The sequence below is a fragment of the Nanorana parkeri genome, unplaced genomic scaffold, assembly GCF_000935625.1.
Source record: "Nanorana parkeri isolate BGI_ZX_2015 unplaced genomic scaffold, ASM93562v1 scaffold654, whole genome shotgun sequence".
Classification (NCBI taxonomy): Eukaryota; Metazoa; Chordata; class Amphibia; order Anura; family Dicroglossidae; genus Nanorana; species Nanorana parkeri.
In genome coordinates, this window is record NW_017306922.1 from 43786 (window position 1) to 66786 (window position 23001).

The 23001-nt window shown below is 40.6% G+C and overlaps 1 protein-coding gene across 1 annotated transcript in view; it reads right to left on the reverse strand.

Annotated features, from left to right (window-relative positions):
- Nucleotides 1-23001, reverse strand: part of LOC108792530 (uncharacterized protein C5orf42-like) — a gene marked incomplete at its 3' end in the record, with an annotated part of 75205 nt that overhangs the window by 43709 nt on the left and 8495 nt on the right. Inside the window, exons 10-21 of the mRNA XM_018563325.1 lie at nt 21538-21680; nt 19820-20590; nt 17059-17270; nt 14643-14723; nt 13337-13492; nt 13066-13242; nt 11908-12130; nt 10774-10913; nt 7686-7903; nt 5028-5192; nt 3159-3285; nt 887-996 (exon numbers count right to left, since the gene is read on the reverse strand). Of these exons, the coding sequence (XP_018418827.1) occupies nt 887-996; nt 3159-3285; nt 5028-5192; nt 7686-7903; nt 10774-10913; nt 11908-12130; nt 13066-13242; nt 13337-13492; nt 14643-14723; nt 17059-17270; nt 19820-20590; nt 21538-21680 (2523 nt within the window). The remainder of the gene's footprint in view (nt 1-886; nt 997-3158; nt 3286-5027; nt 5193-7685; nt 7904-10773; nt 10914-11907; nt 12131-13065; nt 13243-13336; nt 13493-14642; nt 14724-17058; nt 17271-19819; nt 20591-21537; nt 21681-23001) is intronic.

The following is a 23001-nucleotide window of genomic DNA, read 5'->3' on the forward strand; positions in this document are numbered from 1 at the left end:
CCCCCCTCCCACCTCATTCATCTGCTGGCTAGATTCTGCTATTGGCTATTACAAATTGCACAGTCAATAGCAGGCTGACTATTGCACACGCCCACTGCCTGTTTACATTCACCTGCCAGCTGCGGACTCTAGCGGTCGGCAGCAGCAAGATGTAAACAGAGAATTTTCGTTAGCAACTAAATAAATTTAGTTGCTAACAAAAAAATTTTGTGTGCACAATCAAGCAACTGGCACAAAAAATTGAGGACATATCATGTCCCCGAATTTTTTTTTCTGGTTGCTTGAGAGTTCTGGTTGCTTGGATGCCGGATAATGGGGTGTTTTTTATGTGTGTGTGTGTATGTATATATATATATATAAAATTTATTTTTTGGTGTGTTCATTTTAAATAAAAGGTTGGTTATTTTATTTTATTGGCTTGGAGTTTTTCAATTCTGATTATTTTAAATCCATGAAACCTATTAAAATGTCTAATATAATTATTAAAAATTAAAGAAAAAAATAATCAACCAACAAATCGATTATGAAAATAATCGTTAGCTGCAGCCCTATTTGTCATCAACCTCCTGCAGGTCAAAAATGTCCCAATAATCAAAAGCCATATTCAAAATTAAGATCAACACCTTTAATTTTCACATCATCTATGGCTGCATGTGTGTGCTAATCATAGTTGCCATTTTTTTGAAAAGAATAAAATATAGTGGCAATTGGGGAAAGGAAAAACAAAAAAACGATAGTACCTTATAAGAAGAAACTAGACACCTTAGTATATACCATAACCTTGATAGCTCATGAGACAATGAAGAATCGAAATGTAAGTGCTTCATCACAACCCTCTACCCTATAAAAGTTTAGAGGGAAAGCATGTGCAGAATAGATGCTGTACCTTAAAAAGTTTGCCGCTGTCTCTGGCTTTTTGGTATTTTCTGCAGCTCAATGACAATCTCTCCCGTACATGCAGCATCCAGCATAGAGCGCATAGCTCACGAAAGCAGCCTGTAAGAGACATTTGACACTAAATACACCTGAGTCTGTAAAACAACACTGATGAAGCATTAACTGTAAAATGTCATACTACACAACAAAGGCAAATGACACAATGTAATATGCTTACAAAAAAAGGATTGTTTTACTCACTGTTAAATCTTTTGGAGTCCACAGGGGGACACAGGAATTCTTAGACAGCTTGGTTATACTACCACCTAAAGGAAAACTGGACACTGGCAACAAGAGAAAAAACTGTTGACCAGCACAGGATAACCTCACCCACAACCATCATGCCTCAGTTTTGTAGCAAAGTGGTATCAAGAGCATGACAGTAAAAACAGAAAAGGAGTGACCTGTGTCCAATAAAGGACTCCAAGATAAGGATTTTAGTGAGTGCAAAAATCCTATTTTCTTTCTCATGCATTCAGGGACATAGGAATTATTAGAACGTCTGGATGTCCAAAGCAATTCAACAGAGAGGTTGTCAACATAGTAACAAAGGCTCAAAGAGACCCAAGAAAAAAACAAAAAACTGGGGACTGCCTGCTGCTTAAAAAGAGCTGCCTGTTGAACTGAACTCCTAAAGCTGACATTAGATGAGGCCTAAATATTCACCTGATAGAGCTTAAAAAACATAACACCAGGTTGTAGCCTTGCAAACTAGGACAAGTAGCACTGACAGATCTAATAGAGTGTAACATAACAGCAATGGGTGGAACACGACCCTTGAGACCATGCGTTTGAACCATGGTCTGAGTCACCTAGAGATGGTAAAACGAGAAGCCAATGTACCCTTATAGTGACCATCCAGGATAACAAAAACATGATAAGTCTTCCTGAAAAAGCAGTGGGTGAGGGTGACAGATTCTCACAAAACAAACCACATCCAGACAATGGAAGGATATTTCCTTTTGGTGAACTGGAGCAGGGCAGAGGGAAGGAAGAATGATGTCCTGTCCCATTGCACAACTAGAAAGGGTTCTTGCAGAATAAGGTCGCCAGTTCTGACACTCGCCTCGAAGAGGTGATGGCTACAAGAAATACGACCTTGTGGGTGAGAGTAGAAAGAGGAATATCTTTAATGGTTTCACATGGTGATCTTTGAAACATGGAGAGAACCAGGTTCAGATCCCACAGGGGAATGAACAAGGGGAGGGGCTATATGGACGACTCCCTGTACAAATCTCTAAATCAAGAACTGAAAGACCAACAATCTCTGAAAACAAAAAAAAGACTTGGAAAAAAATTTGGCCCTTGAAACTCCTAGGGTGGGATCCCCAAGACTCACACTAAGTGAATTATGCCTTCAATGTCCGAATATAGACCTTATAGAAGTAGACTTCCTAGCTTTTAGCATTGTAGAAGACACAAATTCAGAGATGCTCCTGACTCAAAACACACCACAGCTTCAACAACAATGGCGTTAAAGCCAGCAACTGTGAAGTAAGATGGCATAATGGTCCTTGGGACAAAAGATGCTGACAATTCGAGAGAGCCCACGGTGTATCTGCCTGGAGTTTTACCAGCTTGACATACCACATACAACTGGTCCAGTTTGGAGTAATGACCAGCACCGGAATGCTCTCCATCTCAATCCTGTAAAACATGACCAGGAAGTTTCCGAGGAGGAAATGCATAGATCAGGGTGTGTTGACCCCTGGAGCTACCAAAGCATCCTATTCTGCTGCTAGAGGAGCCCTGTATCCGAAGACAAACCTGTCCAGTTGAACCTGGGAGGCAAGGATGTCCACATTCAGAGTCTTCCAACTGTGACAAAGGTACTGTGACAAAGGTCCTGGAACACTTCTGTCGAACACTCCCAAAATAACACTTCTCTGAGTGCCATACTAACTTTCTGAGTTACTCAACCAAAACAAGTATGCCGATTAGAAGCCCCAACTTCATTCAGACTATCCTCATCTGCAGCTTTTGCCAGGGCAGGGGCTCAAAAGTGCTGCAGCCAGAGACTGACGAGAAACTAGCATTTCAGAAGAAGCAATGGCAGCTTGGAATTTCTTTAGCGCATGTTTGACTAAGGAACAATGTACAGACTGTATACAGGCTGCATATATAATGATTTCCACAAATTGGCTATCTTTCTTTAACATCACCATGGATGCAGAGGAACAGTTTATTACTACAACCGTTCACAATAACTGACCCAAACTCACCTACTACACTGGAGGATACAAGATCTCCACTAGCTCCTGGCTTGAGAAACACAGTCCTGCCATTTGCATAATTTAGCAAAGCTTCTGGAAGTGGACTGAGAGGAGGTAAGGCACCCTTAGCACGAATCTGAAATAGAAGGAAAGGTAAACATTTTGCCCAATGTTGTAGCTTTTATAAAATTCTACCCTGTACAGCCAACACACAGAAATAAATGACCCAGCTAAGATTGGTTATCCATTAGGTTACTGTATTTATGTTATGCTTTTGTATACAGAGATCCTGATAATGTCTTTTTAAATGTATTACGCTGTAGTGAAATGGAATCTTGTGGAACAAACTGTCCTTAGCCTATTAAAATTATTAAATTGCACATTCTATAAGAATGATTAGGTACATGCCTGCAATATATATAATGAGATTACTCTGCTGTACAGGGACTGCAAAAGGCTGATACCAGGCCATATTTAGGTACTTACACTGCTTGTATTTAACCCCTTCATGACTGAGCTAGTTTTCAGTTTCTGTTCATAAATGACTGACACACTTTTTACATTTTTGCTTCCACAGCAGTAATATACTTTCTTACTAAATGTACCTACACATATTATATATTGTTTTTTAGAGGACAAATAGGGCTATATAATTATATCACATATGTGTACCTAACCCCTCACTTAGTTTGAATAAAATAAAAAAAATGAGGAAAAAAACTAGAAGAAAACTATTTTTTCACAAGTTTTGATTATTATTTATAATTTTTTATATTAATTATAGTACAACAAATATATTTATATATGATTTTTATTTTCCTAATTTTGTTTTACACTTTATTAAATTTTTTTACACTTTGTAAAAAAATAAATTTAATTTTTATTTTTTTTTCTTGTCAGTTTATATCAAGCAATCACTATGACTGTTTGATAAATTAACTTTTTGAAAAATGTTTTGGCTATTAGACAGCTAATAATAACCTTAGAGACTGATCCTGACTTTAGTCAGATTCAGATCTCACTAAAAGCTCTTTGATCGTGCATAGACGATCAGAACTGATACATTTCACTCAAAAGATATACATTGCATCTTTTGAGTGAAATGTATCTAAACATCTGGCTCTCAAGCGAGCTGTCAAAACAAATAGCAGAGAGGTGAGTCACTGCTACCTCTCTGCTATTTTCAGCTGTCAAATACGGGATTGCAAATTGCGCTCCTGTATTTGCATGTAACGGCTTCATTCTTTCATTACTGAAAGGAAGAAGCTTTTACAAAAAGCTTAATTATTTCATTAATGAATGCCTCAATACTGGGACATTCATTAATGGCTTGTAACCGCTGAGAATCAGCTGTTACCAGCATTACAAAGCTGGTGTACGTGGCCAGTCATATAGGCAGAAAGTGCCGGGACGTACACTGTACGTCTCCCGTCACGAAGGGGTAAACATATTAAATGATGTAATAATGAATACAGTTCTACATACTCTAACAGCCACTTTATAAATCCATAAGGTTTCTGTTCACAAATAGGCATTTGGTCGCTCAAGCAAAGCATGACAAAACGCTCAAGACAAGGAATCCCATTCCTTTCTATGGCTCCTGTTCACAACTGAGCGTATTTTTGTCCCATTAAAGTCTATGGGACCAGAAAGCTCTGTAATCTGCCAAGAAGTAGCTCATGTACTTTTTGCAGCGACAGGCGTTTTTTTTTTTCTTCTTGCGACAAGATGCTCAGGTGTGAACAGGGGCCATAGAAACGATTGTGATGCCTCGTCTTGAGGGAATAGGATTTCTTGTCTAGAGCTGTTACCTTTAAACAACAAAATGCGTACATGTGAACGGAGACTAAGGTTGAGGTATAAAAAAGAAAATAGAACCTTCTGCATGATTTTTCTTGCTCTTTTTATTTGCTTGATGTACCACTGAGCAGCAGGAAGGGAACAGTGTGCTGCCCGCAACAGTAAAAGGATTCTCTGAAGAACCCCAGATAGTTTCTGTCGATTCAGTTTCTCCATCTGTAAAAGCAAATCACTTGGGTCCTCCTAAAAACCAGTAAAAAATAGAAGTAGGGTCAGACGTAAAACCTTAACAGCATCTTAGTGACTGATTAAGCCAGTGATGGTATTGTACAGCAATAAGACTTGCAAACAACAGAAAGCTACCACATAAGAGAGAATTCAAGTCATAGCCAGTTTCTGGTTTCTTACCCAAGCCTAGAGGAAGCCTTCATTGAAAGAAAAGCCCTCCACTAAACCAGTGTGAAGCACAGTCAATTCTTCTTAAAACAGAAAGGACCTACGTGTCTCAAGTAAAATACAAAATAAAAGGAATTTGTACCTAATTTTAGAATAGTGGGCGGAGACATGCATATTGTCTGCTTAAAGAATTTTCAGCCTACATTCGACACATGGTGAACATAAGTAGCATTATAAAATAACCAGTGATTTTGGGGGACCCAACTTCTGCTTTACTGCCTTGCTCCATTCATGTGCTCATTAAATAATATAAGATCACTGTCAGAAATCACAATTCTGAAAAAAACTGTTGGTACCTTTATGGTATTATATACAGACATGGACAAATTTGTATCCTTTCACAAAAAAATAAGAACCCAAAAATGAGACTTTGCTTTTTTTTCCTGATTCGACAGATTATTTGCAATAATAAAACAAATAAAAATAGCTTGGACAAAAATGATGGGACCCTTAACCTATTATTTTGTTGCACAACCTTTGGGCCCCGTTCAGACCAAGGCTTCAACATTTTAGCGCGTTTGTACAGGTTCAGCTAAGGTTTTTTTTACGCGCACACATGAACACGCACATTTTGATTGGCATCTTAAAAAACTTTGCGATCAATGGACGTACTGTCACGAGCTTCCTGGTGTTTCCATTGAAGTCTATGGGGGGAAAACGAGCTGCAAACTGCCAATAGAAGCTCATGTACTTTTTTTCTCCGTTTTGCTGTTCAGATGTGAACAGAGGCCATTAAAAATTATGGGAATTTTTGTGTTGGGTGTTTTGAAGCAATTTTTCTACTGCTCAAAATTGCCTAGGTGTGAACCAGGCAATCACTGCAAACAAGCTATTTCTGTAGCTCTCAATGAGACCTTTGCCCTGAGCCATTCTTGGGTACAGTGTGTTATGATTCAGATTTTTTAATTAGTCACATACATAATCGAACACAGTATGATATGCAGTGAAATGCTTACAGAAATGTAAAAAAAAAGGGGGGGGGGGGGGGGAGTGGACAGATGAGACAAAGAATAAAATATGATTAAAAAAAATGTATTTACATTTTTGGGTCATTATCCTGTAAGGGGACTGATGACCTGCAACTGAGACAGAGCTTTCAGACACTAGTTAGTACATTTTCCTCTAAAATTCCATTATAGTCTTGAGATTTCGTTGTGCCCTGCATAGACTGAAGGCACCATGTGCCAAATACAGCCTCAAAACACAACTTATTCTCCTCTACAGCATTCAAACACAACTTATTCTCCTCTACGACTCATAGTAGGTACAGTGTCCTTTACTTTTTTTTTTCTTTTTGCGTCTTCATTTTTTTAGAGCTGAGAAGACTTGCAAAAAAGCTCCAGTTTTGTCTCATTCATTCTCGTATTGTGGCTTGCCAATAGGCATTTTAGCAAATTCTTGCCTTTTCTTTAAACAGTGGAGTCTCTCTGAGCTCACCGTCGCTCAAAAAGCTGCGGATGTACTTTGACATTGAGGTTCAGCTTGCATCTCTTTTGAAGTTTCCCTTTGGCTTTGCCTACAATTCACACTATCATTTTGTTCAATCTGGGGTCGATTTTTCTCTGGTGGCCACATCAGATATATTTGCAATTGTAGAACATCAAGATTCTGGAAGATGGTCTATTAGTCTTTACCTTTGACATGCTGGTCTATAAAACTCTTTCAGATTTCCTCAGAAAACAATCTCCTTTGCTTTCTCTGGCCCAAGTTCAGTGTCTTTTCTAGAGGAACCAACAAATCTGTCCAGACCATTTTAGAATGTTTGTATAAGCAATACCGGTAATTGATCTCTTTTCACACTTTCTTTGCTTTACTCTGACATACCAAAGGCATGTAGGTATACATGAGACAATTGCTGTTAATTTCAGGAGTGAAGCATTGTTTCAATGAGCTGTAAGGGTAGCAACAAATTTGTCCACATCTGTAAAGATATATCGCGGTGCCTCTTTCTAGTACCAGACATTAAAAATATTAGTGTACGATTGATTTTTCTTCAATGGCAATTTCATTTTACATCAGATACCACCCTCACCATATGAGTAGATAGGTCTACTCTCACTCTCTAAAGCTCAACCTTTCCAGTCTGACTGCATTTCTTATTTAGATTTACTAAATCAATGTAACAGGGGGATCTATTTTAACTATCCATTCCACCTGTATCCAACTAGGCAGGCTTATGATCTACATAGTTGTTGGTAGATGTAAAGAAAATTGTATAGTCAGATTTTAACAGGTGGTGAGCTTTGAAGTAAGCAGGGCTCAGGAAGGACAAACCCTTACTTCACTAACTGACGAGGGCTGGGGGCAGTACAACGGTGGTGCTGGCAGATAGAGACGCTCTGGAACAAGACCCGGCAGCTTCCTGGCGAGCTCTTTGGCTGACTCCATCAGCTGACGAAGGGTTTCAGTTAGAATTTCTGCATCAGCCATTACAGCAGCCTTTAACATCTCCTGCACCGAGTTGAACAGAACATCTGCATCTTCTTCCTCAATGGGATCTGAAAAATGGCAATAATAAAAACAAATTTCAGAGGCAGTTCTTAAAGGATATTGGATAACACTGCCTGCTCTGAAATAACCTACTCAACTACGCAAAGCAAGGGCTGCATTTTACAGCCCATCATAAAATGTCAGACCCAGTGTGGAGATGGTGGGACCGCACAGAGTTCTCCTCCAGGCTTTTCAAATTCATTATTGAATTTGCACTGAGCTCTACCAACTTTGGATTGCTGTGCTTTGTATATGTGTGGTATCTGTTTTTCAAGCAACATTATGGGCACCTTATAGATGTAACCCTTAGTACACTTTGCATAACCTAATGTCTCAATCTATTGTTTCATCCTAGGGCATTAGGGAGCATTCAACAGGCTGAAAATGTATGTATATCTTTTTATGTTTTGGACAGAGTAGGGAGAAATTAAAACTCAAGTTTTGTTTGTATAATTCCCAGGTATTGAAGAACAAATTAACCTCTGTTGATCAAAGAATAGATTTAAAAAAAAAGATAGACCAGATTCATTTAATGGAGGAATTGACACAAATACACACACATGACAAATTCTACCATATCTTGGCAGGATAGTTGGTAAGAGTTCAAACTATTCACCAAATATGCAACATATGCTTGGCCCCAGGTAATACTGTTTATAAAAAGGTATTGGACATAGGGACTACTACTACTACTACTTCAACTATCCTCACACAAGGAAAATAGGGACAAAAACTCATGAACTAATAGATGATTTTGTCCAAGAATGTTTTATGTTAAATAAGAACTGAACTATGTTAGCTGACCCTCTGGGGCCTTATTCTATCACTGATCTTACACTTAGGTGCCTGTGGCAACCAATCCTAAACTCTTGACTTGGAACACCCAAAACACCCATTAGAGTTCAACCAAATTAAACAGATCAAACCCCGCAGAGTGCTTCTTCGGGAAACCCATCTGACTGGTTCATAAGTTATGGCTCATAAGCGTCCATCATAGCACATGCCTTCCATGTGTTGAGATTAGGTGGGCTAGGCTTCCCCAACATGCTCTTCCTCATGTACCATGTAGGGCTGCAACTAATGATTATTTTTATAAATCGATTAGTTGGCCGATAATTTTTCCGATTAATTGGATAAAAAATAAATAAATACCATCCTTAATTTAAAATAAAATTACACAAATGCAGTGTTACAAACATAAAGTTCACTTCAGAATAAAACTGCATGCACACTTTTTTGCAATCACACTGCACTGGAACACACAGCATTGCGGTACCGTGCGTTTCAGTGCGGATGATCACACTGTGGGTGGGAGGCGTGTTTGGGGTGCCATTGAAATAATTGGCACTACAACGCACCTCCCGCAACAGAATTTGTCAGTGGTAAGATTCCGCAGAGGGCAGCTGAATGTAAATACAGCAGGTAGTGGGCTGGTGCAATATCGAGCCTGCTATTGGCCATTTTAAATTGCAATAGTCAATAGTAGGCTGGCTATTGCACCCACCCACAACTTGCTGTGCCCACCTCCCAGCATAGAGGAGAGAGATAGGGGATCCAACCAACTAATGGTTAATGAGAATAGTTGACAACTATTCTCATGATGGATTATTATCGATTAATCGATCAGTTGGTTGCAGCTGTAGTGCCATGTATGAGCTCCCCCTTGATGATCAACAGCTATATCCATATTTCTCACAGCCACTATAGTTCTGTTGATCATCAAAATCTTGGAATCGATTCATTCATATGAAGCACTGTATGATTACGCAAGAACGCTTTATCACTGCAATATTTCCAACAAGACCTCTGCATACATGGGGTTAAGTTGTCTGAGCTTTGTTACACGAAGAGGGATAACAAAGGGGATAAATGAATATTTATTACACGATGGAGATCCATATGAAAAAGTATTTCTCCTGATACATCTTGATACAAGCTTTTATCTCTGAACTGGCTTTAGTCACACATGGACTTGTTTGATTTTACTCAATATTACACTCAATATTACAAGAAAGAGTTATCAAGGTTACAATTACCAGGATCCCGTATTTAAATCTTTTAATCTATTTATCTGGCTGGGGTGCTGCAATATAGAGAATATATTATTGTGCATATATGTCTTAATACATCTACATGGAGATCACTCCCATTCATTCATAATTGAGGATATAGTTAACATACCATATCCTCAATTATGTACACACACTCAGCGATCACTGATCTGAGTGTGTGTACCTTGCTTTTCTCTCTGACACGTTGTCACAGGAGGCTGGTCGAGCGGTGTAGAGAGGAAAGCCCAGCCTCCTGTGACAGCACTGTCTCCGCCCCCACACCGCTCTGCTGGACTCTGATAGGCGGCTGGACTGTGATAGTGGGAGAAGAGACGCCGGCCGCTCACTGCGCTCTCGTCCTGCAGCGCTCGGCCGGCTGTCACTTTCTTTTCTCCCCGCTGGAACAGCGGCCAGCGGGGAAAAAAGAAACCAGGGATGCGCCGATGTATCGGCCGAAACATGGCTCTTTCGGCATTATGCTAAAAGTGCCATTTTCAGCCGATATGTTTCGGCGCCAATATATCAGTGCATCCCTAATCTATACAATTAAATGTGACGTTTTGTATTTTTTTCATTATGAATTTGTTGGCTCTTAGTCCGAGCCATCTCTGCTATTAAGAGGGCTTTGCTGTTAAATTATCTTGTTGGGTGTTTTAGAAGCCTTATAGGAGCGGCAGGCAAATATTTACTCTTGATTAAATTAATACCGTTAGTTTGAGTGTTTTGGCCCTCTGAACTTGCCATATGCCCTCTAATATTTGCATAGTTTATGACAAATAGATACTCAGGCTTTAACAGGTACAACATGAACGCAGGGCGGTATGTACCAGTAAATTGTTTTGTTTCAATGTTCTTCTTTTCCAAGCCGTCTAAATGTGGAGGTTGACCCAGGTAGGACTGTAACTTCTCTTGAAAAATGTGCGCTAGGGACAGATACAAGGGCATGGATGGCAAATTTTCTTTACTTCTGAAATACAAAAATAAAGATTTATTTATTTACCAATACTATGCACGCCGCATGGAACCACGGCTGTTTAGAGTGGAGTTCATTTTCTTTTTTCTGTATTATTATTATCAAATAAAGAAAATGAGGATGCAATATCCTGTGATACAGTACGGTCAATGTTAATAGAGGTACATTTCAAAAATACTTTAAATTTTTTAAGTCTAACTGGGCACTCATTTTAAATGTTATATACTCTGGGTGCAGTAAAATGGTTCAGGGTCCAATGCTCTCCGTGTGTAAGCAGCAGTCTCTCTGCAGTGGCCAGACACACCCCCTTCCGTGTGTGAGCTAGAGCTCTCCAATCAGCAGAGAGCATGAGCTTTGTTTACTATAGAGCTCTAGCTCTGACTTGACAGTGCTGGATCACTGCAGAAAGACCATGGCTTGAACACAGAGCATTGGTTCCTCTCTGCAGCCTGCTGGCAGGGAACAGCATTTTCTGCAGTGACTGCTTTGAAGGGGAACTATGGGGTTAAGGCTTTTTCCCATAGTTCTCCTTAGGGTAAGGGGAGGACACAAACTGTACCCGCCCCTCCCACGTCCGTTCCGCCAGTTAGCTGGCGGATCGGAGCGGGGAGGGGGGAATCTGCACACAGAGCCACACATCGGGGAGACCCGCGACCACAAGGCCGACCGGTCAGGAGAAAAAAACAAAACGTGACGAGGTTCCTGGACAGTAGGAAACACAAAACAACTGAGGTATGATGTGGTGGGGAGGGTATTTAACTGTCTTTTAAAATTGTGTTTCCTGTTGAAGGAGGAGCCAATCATCTCTCAGGTTGCTGGCCTGGAAGATGATTGGAGAAAAGAGAGTTAAATTGGGCTTTAAAGAAGGTAGGATATTTGACAATTAGTACTGGCTGCATACTGAATTTAGATATATATCGATTTCTTTGAAAATTTCAGTAAGGCTTTAAGAATTTAACCCCGGTATCCCAGAGAACAGGGAACTTACTCATCAGGAATGCTCTTCAGATGCTGGTTGTAGGCCACAGCCATAGAAACAGACATCTTCCAGTCTCCCAGCTTGTTTGCCAGCCATGCAGCCTCTGGTATCAATCCACCAATCAAAAGCAGGTCTAGAGCATATTCTACTGTCCAGACACTGGAGAGGTTCTGATCTCTGACTGCACTGGCAACCACGCTGTGCTGTAAAGTAACAACTCTCGGAAACCGATCTGTGAAATATGCACATACAGAATTAGTTCTACTGCATAACTTTTTATTTTCTGCTTTAGTGTTTTCTTAATGAAGCTGAGTAACACGTCGCAGTGTACAATTGGAAAAAAAAAAACTAAAAAGCTATTACGACGATCTAGTGCACTATGACATTTCTGCATCTTGCGTTTTCATTGAGGATGTTTTCTGAATTGTTGTGCGCTATATTTTTTTGTCTACCGTTTTGTGTTTTTACTACTTTTCTACATGATAAATTGTTATATCTTTCCTGTTTGTCCTTTGCGGATCTAAATAAAGAATAAAAAAAAAAAAAAACCTATGATGGAAACAGTGAGTCCAAAATAATAAGAGATGAAATACTCATGGCATACCATTGATAACCATTATTGTATGCCTAATGGTAGCCGTCAGAAGATACGTTAAGATAAGACACATTTGTAATTGTTAGGCGAAAGCGAGGGGTGGTGATGTACCTGAGAAAATAGAAAGGGGAGGTGTGAGAAGTCAAGAAAGTGAAGAAGAGAAGCTTAAGAGAGGAAATGGGGTTGGGGGTGTTAAAAGCTAGGGGATTGGTGGGATAGGTATTCAAATGTATATGGTCGAAGGTCTTGCACAAGTGTACGTAAATGCCATTCAGCTGCTAATATATCAGTCAGTGTTAAAGAGGGTGGTCAAAGTTCACAGGCAGATGTGTGATCCATGGGTCCCAGATCGCAAAACTTTTCAATTATTTTCACAATTAAAATGACAGTAGTGGTAGTCTTCAGGGTAAAAACAATACATTTTTTGTGATCATCGACTCCTGACAAATTCTGGCATTGCCCATGTGTCCTAGTGCTTATCAGCCTTGTCAAATTGTCCCCTTAAGAACCTTACTTGAACCTTCTACTTATAGTATTGACCAATGAAAAAATGAAATAAGTACACTTATAACTTGACCCACCTATTGTGATATGCAGAGGTGCAAGAACACAGACATTATGTGGAGGGAAAACATACAGCAGCTGGTTAGTGAAATATGCGACCATGAATCTCCCCATAGACTGGATGACAGCCAGTGCTGCTTCTGGATGAATCTTCTTCAACAGTCGTTCATCAGACTCCTCGCCAACTAAATAGACAAATAAAACACTGATGATGCTGAGAGCCGTCAGCTTTGTGTACTACAGATACACTTACAGAAAGGGTGCCAACAGTAATCTTACCGTTCTCTGTCTCTGCCAGCAGTTCTGATCGAAGCAGCAGCTCCTTCACCAGCTGGTCGCAGAGGCCTTGCGCATCATTTAAATTGTAGTGATATAAGTGACAATAAAGCATTGCCAAGTAATAACGTGTCTGGAGTAACCCAGCTCGAACTCCACCTAGACCACAATACAAACAATTCTTTAACAGACATCGCATGTGGGAATAAAATGTATTCTGACTGCATGTACCCTGCAAAGGACCTTACACAGGTGGCTGACTGACAGACTACTGAGACAAACGACTTATTTTTACACAACCAATCCAGCTTTAGTTTTTAAATTAACATCTGATTGGTTGAACTGCACTTTTCATCCAGGTTTCCTTCACTGGGTATTGTAAACTATTAGTATATAATTTACAAAAGGAGCTCCAGAGATTTGCTGGAGGCGTGAAGCGCAATAAAAGCCGTAGAGCTGCAGCTAACGATTATTTTCAAAATCGATTAGTTAGCCGATTATTAAGTTCGATTAATCGGTTAATCGGATAAAAAATAAAATTCATTTTTAAAAATGGCTCCAGTGATGGGACTATACGTACAGCTTGTCTGCTCTATTCTACAGAAGGTCAGAAGAATAAAGGGAGCTCCATCAGAACGTGTTTACTGCTGATCATCTAAACTCCAACTCCACCCAAAATGCTTTTTCTGGACAGACAGAAGGGGGGTTACAACCTCTGTCAGATTTTTATTGCTGTCTGCATTCCTACTGAGGAGAGTTCCCCTCACTAGCTTCCAACATGTGCATAGAATAAGAGAAAAAAGCCCTCCTCAATGGACACAGAAAATAGCAATAAAACCTAAAAGGAGCTTCTAACCCACACTACTAAAAAGATCCTAAAAAAGATCCTGCTCACTTCCTTTCTTCATGAGCACACAGGAAGTGAGGGAAAATGTTAACAGGGACACAGACCCCAAAAAAACCTTGAAAAGGTTCTAACCCTTTCCAGCTCTATGCAAAGTTAGAAAAAGCAATTGACTGAAGTTGGGTTTTGAGAATTGCGCCAGTCTGCGCCAAGTGTTGTGTCTAAAATATGAGGGCGGAATTGCTGCTGAATACAGTAAATGGAAAAACGTTGCAGGACACAGATAAGCTGGGCAGCTGGGTCAGTGTGCGCAAGTGGAGGTATGAGGGGCTCAGCAGTCTATGTTCGCCACTACTGGTATCCGTGCAATTAATTTAGCAGGCAGGTAAGTAGGTTAAAATATTCACAAAGTATTACATCCAAGAAAATTTTACAATTTGCATGCACATAGGCTATAAAATTTACCTTGAAGACTGGCTTCCAGTAACTCTCTCTTCCAGAACTCTACCGACTCCTTATATGATCCAAACAAGAAATATTCTTCACCTTAAAAAAAACAAAAGAAAAAACAAATCACCTTTATACGGATTTCAACGTAAAATCTATTTAAAACAAATACATATAAATAGAGGTGCACCGAAATGGAAATTTCAAAACCGAAATAAAACAAATTGTCAGGACAAAACCGAAAATGTTTTTTACTTTTTCAAATATTTTATCTAAATTTATTTTTTTTAAACGTTTTAATTTTTTTTATTTATTCATTCATTTTTTATTAAATATTTTTATTTTTTACTTCACTTTTAGGGGCTTTGGGGATCTAAAACAGACACCTGATATTTCCCTTTTTTTTTAAAAAAGAGATTGAGGACACAGAGTCCTCAATCTCTTTTTCTGCAGCCCCTGTTATGAATAGGAATCCTCTATACTGAGTGTTCCTGTTCATTCATGACATGAGAACAGATTAAGTTTACTATATCCACAATCATGAATGAACAGGAGGTGATGTAGCTCACTTCCCATTAATTCATAATTGAGGATATAGTAACCATACAATGTCCTCAATTATCTACGCTCAGCGATCACTAAGTGTTTGCACTAGCTCTCCTTTCTGACAGCTGTCACAGGAGGCTGAGCAAGCGGTGCAGGGAGAGGAGAGCTCAGCCTCCTGTGACAGCGCTGGCCGTCTCCGCCCACACACCGTTCTGCCGGACTGTGACAGGAGGCTGAGCGGTGTGGGAGGAGAGACGCCGGCCACTCACAGCGCTCTCCCCCTGCAGCGCTCGGCCGGCTGTCACAGTTTCTTTCCTCCCCACTGGGACACAAAGCAGCGCCCAGCGGGGAGGAGAGAAAGCACGGGTGGGCCGATGTATTGGCAGAAAAAATAGCACTTTTGGCACTTAGCCAAAAGTGCCATTTTCATCCGATATGCTTCGGCGACCGATATATAGGTGCATCCTTACATATAAATATTCATAACTTTTGAGCAGATTAAGATAATAAAAAGTTTGGTGTGTTCCTTAATCCCAACAACCTTTGGAGATACTGAACTAGCAGTGGATTGAACACCATGTGATCGCCGTGTCATTGATTCCATTACTTGTCTTGTGTTTCCTTCTGTTATTACCACTCTCTATTTCTAATTATTTTGGACAAACATGTACGCTTGGTCCTATGAAGGAGGAAGCATGAACACTGCAGGTGAAGGCCTTTCCTTAAACAGGTTTATATACACTGTAGCAGTGGGGTTGAGGTCAGAGCTACTCAAGTCCTCCACATCAAAACCATGTCCTTATGGAGCTGGCTTTGAGCATGGGAGCACAGTCAAGCTGGAAGAGAAAAGGGACTTCACCAAACTAATGCCTTTGTATGCTGTAGCATTAACAGTACCCTTCCCTTGAAACACCTGAGCTCAACAATTTGGAAGGGTGTCCACATTAATTAAATCGGAACTGATCCAAAAAAATGTTTTCTACATTTGTATGGAGTGGACAGGGAAGAGAACACCTGTCAAGTTTTTATTGCTGTCTGTGTCCCCCGTTAAGCAAATCCACCCTCCCTATTTGTCCTTGTGCCCTGGTTGTCACTGGAAGTGACAGAAAATCCCAGATATTGGGTTTTCATCAGAACAGGAATACCATAGAAGGGAACTCTTCCAATGGAGACTGTAATTCTGGAGATTTCCCTCACTTTGGAGGATTTCCTGTTGTGGCTATCAGACAGGAAGTGAAGGGAAGAATCTGCCCAGGGGGGCAGAGATGGCAATAAAAAAAAGCTGACAGGTCCGTCTTGTGCTACATGAGAAGCTCTCCATGCTCTGTGGCCTCTGCGATGGCGTGTTTTATGACCTGGGATCCTGCCGTGTCTCTTGGTATACACCCCCCCCCCCTCTTTTCTGCTCCTGGTTGCTATTCTCTCTTTTCTACCTTTTTCTATTTTTAAATCTGCTAGCGCACATTGCACCTTGTTTGGTTTGCTGGATAGTTTTGGGATTTTCCCTTTAATAATAATATTGACTCTCTTGCATTTCTGTGATTTAAATATAAAAGTGAAAATGTTCGGGGACAGATTATTGTTAAATCGCAGTTTTCACAAGAGTTGGGTTAATTTCAATGACGTATCCATCAGGTTTGGGGTGAATATCTGTGCAATGTTTGTTTTATTGTTTCACTTGTATGTTAACTTTCTCTTGCTGTTCCTGAATTTTAGTTAAAGAATTTAAAGGGAAAAACAAAAAAACCCCCAAAAGGTTTGCCTTCAATTCTACTTTAAACCATAAAATAGGTGTGATGGTCAGGTGTCAACAGACTTTTGAGTATTATAATGTTTTTGGATATAAAATCACATTCACAAACATACAATAAACAAAAATCTGCATTACCAGTTACAGGGAGAAGAGACAAGCTCAGGCTCAGATGTTGGTTTGCAGCTTGCAGTTCAGCTTGTATGTGACACAACAGTGACACAATGGCCTTTTCCTCACTTTGAACTTCAGGTGACAACTGCATGGACTGATTCAAAGACATCTGCTTTCTCAAGCGTGCCTGATACCATAGGGTCTGATTATACAACAGTCTCCATAGCACAGCCAGTCTGCAATGCACAATGATCAAGAATACACGTAAAAAGCTGCAATTAGGATTTACATATCTTGTAACACAATGGTGCTAGTTTTTTGTTTTTTAAATTCCCCAAAAATTAGGGATGTTCAGACACCAGGTACCATAATCGGTACAAGTACAAATACTTTTCCAGTTCCAGCACTAGGCTAGAGAAAAATTCAAAAGTTAGTTAGGAGGCAGCTGTCATTTTTAAGGAGCATTGGCTACGGGGTTCCTGGGATTTATACATCCCCATGTTAATGCATTATTTTAATTTTTTTATAAATATATATAAGGGATGCACCGATACCTTTTTTTTTTTTCCAAGTACAAGTACTGATACTTGTCCAAGTACTCACAGACACAAGTACTGATACATTTTTGTTTATTGTCATGTGAGATTTTTTCTAAAAAAATACAGACTAATGATTTCAGGATAGTGGTGGAGCGCCAGAGCCAGGTCCCAGCTGCAACCTCTGCAACCCTGATAGTTCTCATGAAAATGTCAAGTATCTGCACCGGTATCTGGAAATCCCTATAAAAAATGTACAGTTTTTAATAGTTCAGGCAGCTTACACCTCTTCCAAATTTCCTTATGAGTTAAAGGAGAACTATGAGGTGAGTGCTTTTCACTCACCTCATAGTTCTAGCCGACCTGTGACAATGAGACTGTCACAGGTCGGCTCAGTAGATCGGGAAGTGAGCGAACACATACCGGCGTTGCATCACCTCTCGATCCTGTCACGGCTCTCTGCCGTGACAGGGGAGGGGCTGGATTCCCCCCTCCGCCAGTGTTGACTGGCGGAACGAACGTGGGAGGATACAGCTGGCTCTGCCTCTAGATAGGCAGAGCCAGCTGTCAGTCACGCAGCTGGGCGGATCCAGACATAATTGTCGGGATCCGCTTCAGCGTCTCAGTATACCGCGAGTAGCAGCTCGCGGTATACTGCAGCGCCCCAGGATACCGCGAGCTACAGCTCGCGGTATACTGAGCCTAGGGTGACGGGAGGACGCTAGTTTGTGTCCTCCCGTTACCCTAAGGAGAACTATGGGGAAAAGCCTTAACCCCATAGTTCTCCTTTAAGTTGTTTTAAAAAGGGAAGTAACGTAGTGTTTTGTATTAACTTTTGTATGTCCAAAATAAAAAAATATCAGGATATGCATATGAATATCTCAAATGTAGTATTGGCAGCCAGCAAATAGAGCTCTAGATTTATTTTCATCTTTACACAAATTTACAGGGCTAACCTTAAAGGAGAACTATGAGGTGAGTGAAAATCACTCATCATCATAGTTAGAGCCGACATGCGATAGTGAAACTGTCACACATCGGCTCTATTGATCGGGAAGAGAGTGAACACATACCGCCGCTCGCTCACTTCCCGATTATCTCCCTGCAGAGAGTGGTAACTGTCAGTCACCACTCCCCGCAGGGATTCCCCCCTCCCCTCTCCGATCTTCCAGCGACGGGGGAGGGGGTGGACACAGCTGGCTCTGCCTCTAGATAAGCACAACCCACTGTCAATCAGCCAGCTGGGTGGATCTCAACAGTATTGTAGAGATCCGTCCCAGCTGTGGCACTCTCAGCATATAGCGGGCTATAGCTCGCTATATACTGAGCTTTGGGTCACAGGAAGAGGTTAGTATATGTCCTCCCGTAACCCTTAAGAGAACTATGGGATAAAAAGGTTACCCCATAGTTCTCTTTTAACTGCTCTGGTGAACATGGGACAAATAGCTGAAGCTCAAATTAGTCACACGGCTAAATGTGCTTGAACCGTGACTAATCCCCTCCTCCATCCTTGATGTTTGATTGAAAGGATTATTACTGCTGTTTATGAACCCAGAAAGCTCTATTTTAGTTTTAAAAAAATAAAGTATAATGTTCTAAAAAAAAAATTCTATTTCACATTACAGCTAATCATTTTTGTTATCCAAAAGGCATATAATAATTGAAGAATATAAGCAACAGCATTCAGTTTGCACTTAAGATTTCCCAGAATCCTCATTGCCAGGTTGTGTGACTGTCTTACTGGCCCCAGATGACTTCTCCGATCAGGTCTGCCTGTCAATTTTTCAGGTGGACCTGATCGGATGCCCAATGTTAGTCTATGCGCAGCAGGATCTAAATTGATTGGCGTCCGGTTACCTCCGGCTAGGTCCGCAAAAAGAAACGGAACAGCGTTTGGTTTCGCCGGACCTGAACGTGCCAGATCGGGGTAATCTGATGTAAATGGACAGGTCTGTTGATATCCAAATCTCAATAGCCAACATGGGTCTGTTAATATTGCTATGGAGGAAAAAAACTGGATGGATACGGATGTCACAGCGGTGACATCCATTCCGTTCAGCAGGGCATCTGTGCACAGATCCCCTCATAATTGGACCGTGCGAAAGGAGCCTTAGAGCTTGAAATCATAATAAAGGCAGTCTGTTGCAGGGAACACAGCATCCCCAGAAATGCTATTAGGTTTATTACACTAGAGATTTTTGTTTTGAATTAGATGCTTCACACAAACAAATCTGTTGCATTTCAAGTACCTTTTCTCTGACTTCCTGCATTGCGTTGCATTTGGAGGTTCCTTGAAGACATAGCATACTGATGAGCCTTTCAATGGCTGCATTAGTGCTTCAAATACAGGAGAATTTACAACGTCAAGATGTGCTACATCACCCATAGAAAAACCAGCAGGGACAGACTCGAAACTTAAGCCGTAAATTGTAGCCAGGTTTAGGGAAACCGTCTTCAAAAGACAAAAACCCTCCAGCAGACTCTTCGAGTATAGCTGACTGCTCTGAACGAGGATCAATTTGATGACCTCTGCAGACAGTTTTATCATGTGTCCAAAGGCTTGCCGTGGCGATACATCCCAGTACAGAGCAGTAAGACACTGCTGTAGAACACCAAAGTAAGACCACAGTGTGTCTCCTCTTCCTGAAGCCTTTGAGGGCTTATCCGACTTTAATGAAGGGCAATTGGGACTCTGAAGAAGTGACAGGAAATGAGTCAAGCACCCCACAGTGTACTGTAACAGGCTGTCTAATTCTGCTATATTTCTCATGGTCACTCCGGTGGCCCATGCGGTCAATAAAGTTTTCCTGATTCGCAGCAGTTCACAAAGCATGTCGCTCTTCACCATGGTGTGGTCACTGGCATGGATGGTATCAAACATGGAAGCAAATTCCAGCCGGCCTTGCTCAGCTCTGCCAAATGTACTGTTTGATGGAGCTTTGTATTTTAAATGTTCCTGATCATCTGACTCCTCATCATCATCCTGAAGACAGGAGGAAAAACAAATGAACAGATCACAACTACATTCCAAGAAGACTGCTAGAATAAATCGTGCAAAGGATTTCTTCAAAACAGTTGCTGCTTAAAGGCAAACTATAAATTTGGATTCAATTTAAGTTTACTTTTATTGAAAGATCCGAATACTTTATTTAAAGGGCAATTCCACTTTCCCAGCCAAATTTTAGAAAATTGAATTACCCCCACCAATCCCCCCCCCCCAGTGAACTTTCCTTTCAGGGAATGGATCATACACCGGCAGCCACAGAGCAGAATGACCATTCACGCAAAGGTAAAACCAGCAGGAAAGAATGCAGATTGGTGGGGGTAATTCCATTTTCTCAAATTCGGCTAGAATAGTGGAATTAGCCTTTAATACCTGCAGTGGGGCTACCCCCACACAGCGTGTTCATGTCTAAGGGACCTGTTTAAAGCACTTTTACTTACCTGATCCCAGCTTCCACAGGCTTCAAGACCAGCATCCCCAGCCTGTGACCCCCTGTGCTCCAGTGGTCAGAGGCCTGCCAAGGGAAAGTCTATAAGCAAGAGCGTAGGGAAGGCAAGGAGCACGCCAACTGTCAGGGAAGCAGGTATCAGCAAAGTAACAATCCTTTTACACAGGTCCCCTAGACAATAATGAGCAGTTAAGGCTTGGATTGCAGGGCTTGCCCCACTGCAAAGTAATTTTTATTATTCCCGAGAGATAGGCTATAAGTTTTTTTGCTTCCTTTAAGCTTTCTGGCAAGCTGGATCATTCCGCTAATTACGAGATAATGTGCTTCCTGCAATCCATTTATGTCTTGGTTAATATCTGGGATGGGTGTAGAATAATTCGAATTTCTACCCTCTACTATAAACGGAAATGTTGGTTTTGGTAGCAGTGCTGTACCTCTATATTAGAGGTACAGCATGCAACGTGTCCTTATTGAAAGAACAGAATTAGAACATGAATTTGAATACCTGTAATAACCTCTCAAGATGGCCACAGATTTCTTCCTCATCTTGTAGAAAGCTTGGCACTGTAGAATGTACTGATGGCGGTTTATCAGCATCTTTCAATAAAGTGGCTTTTAAGGAAGAGAGGGACCGCAGTTTAATCCTATTTTTCTTTGACTGGAAAATTAAATTACAGTAGGTAATTTACATTAGTAAAAAAAAAATTGAAAGGTGATTAAAATTACAATATTTTCACAGTTCCATATATAATGATTTGTTGCCGCACAATAACAGTTTGTGGTTCTCAAACCTTTCCCAGCAGTGGCAGGCTACAGAGCGATTTTTGGCAGCAAGTTATACCATTCGGTGATCTACATATTCTATCCAGTAGTTTCTCAGCTACACCAATTGTGTTTCCGTATAGTGCAACATAACAAGTTTGCGTTACGGCTACTACATAATTCATCACCACACAGCTACCTCCTCATGTATCATTTCTCCCTCCTCTTTTAGATTGTAAGCCCTCAGGGGCAGGGCCCTCCTTACCATCTTGTCTTGAATTGCATTGTAATGTCTTCCTTATATTGTGAAGCGCTGCGCAAGCTGTTGGCGCTATATAAATACTATGTAATAATAATAATAATAATAAATAATAAATTCTCTCTTTTTAACAGAATTTCTTACTGCAGTAATTGAGCAATGATACTGATTCATATAAACTTAATGCACATTTCCACTTTTGCAGCCACATTTGAGAAACTCCCACCATTTGTTATGTGTTCCCATTCACGCTGCATACCTAAAAATAATTTGTTAAAAAATATTTCTTAAATTACATAGGACACCACAGGCAGCTTCTAGTGATTAGTATAGATGTCTGTGAGCAGATAGGGGGACAGACTGAGGCACAGCTGAGGTCCTTAAATGTAAATGAAAATCTCTAGGACTGCAGCCCATTTTATATGTACTCAGGCTTTTTAAAGCGTCACCTATGGACAATTTGTGATACCGTATTTTGTTGCCCTTTTACGGGCGCAAGCAATTTTTAAGCTTGTTTTGTTGGGTATCTATTGTGCACTAAAATCAGTCATTTTGAATGCTGATTTTCTGGGTCTGATAGAGTTTCCCTAATATCATGCAACATATACATTTGCAACCGCCATTTTATTCTACAGGGCCTGTGCTTTCAGGAATGATATAATAGTTGCGGGTTTTTAAGTAATTTTCAGGCCTAAAATGTGGATTATAACGTGTGCAAAAACCTTATTGGCAGTGAAAGGGCTAAAGCTATCCACTGAAAAGAGATGCTGCTTCCTCTTTAAATTATTTTTTTATGGAGAGAAACAAGTTACCATTGCTCTAGTCCTAAAAACACTGTCTGCATCGCTCACCTAGAACACATATACACTCAATGGAGTCAGAACACTAGAACTGCACCCATTCGTGGTCAGTGAGGGTCAGCATGACAGCCAGGAACCTAGCATTTAAAAAAAAGAGG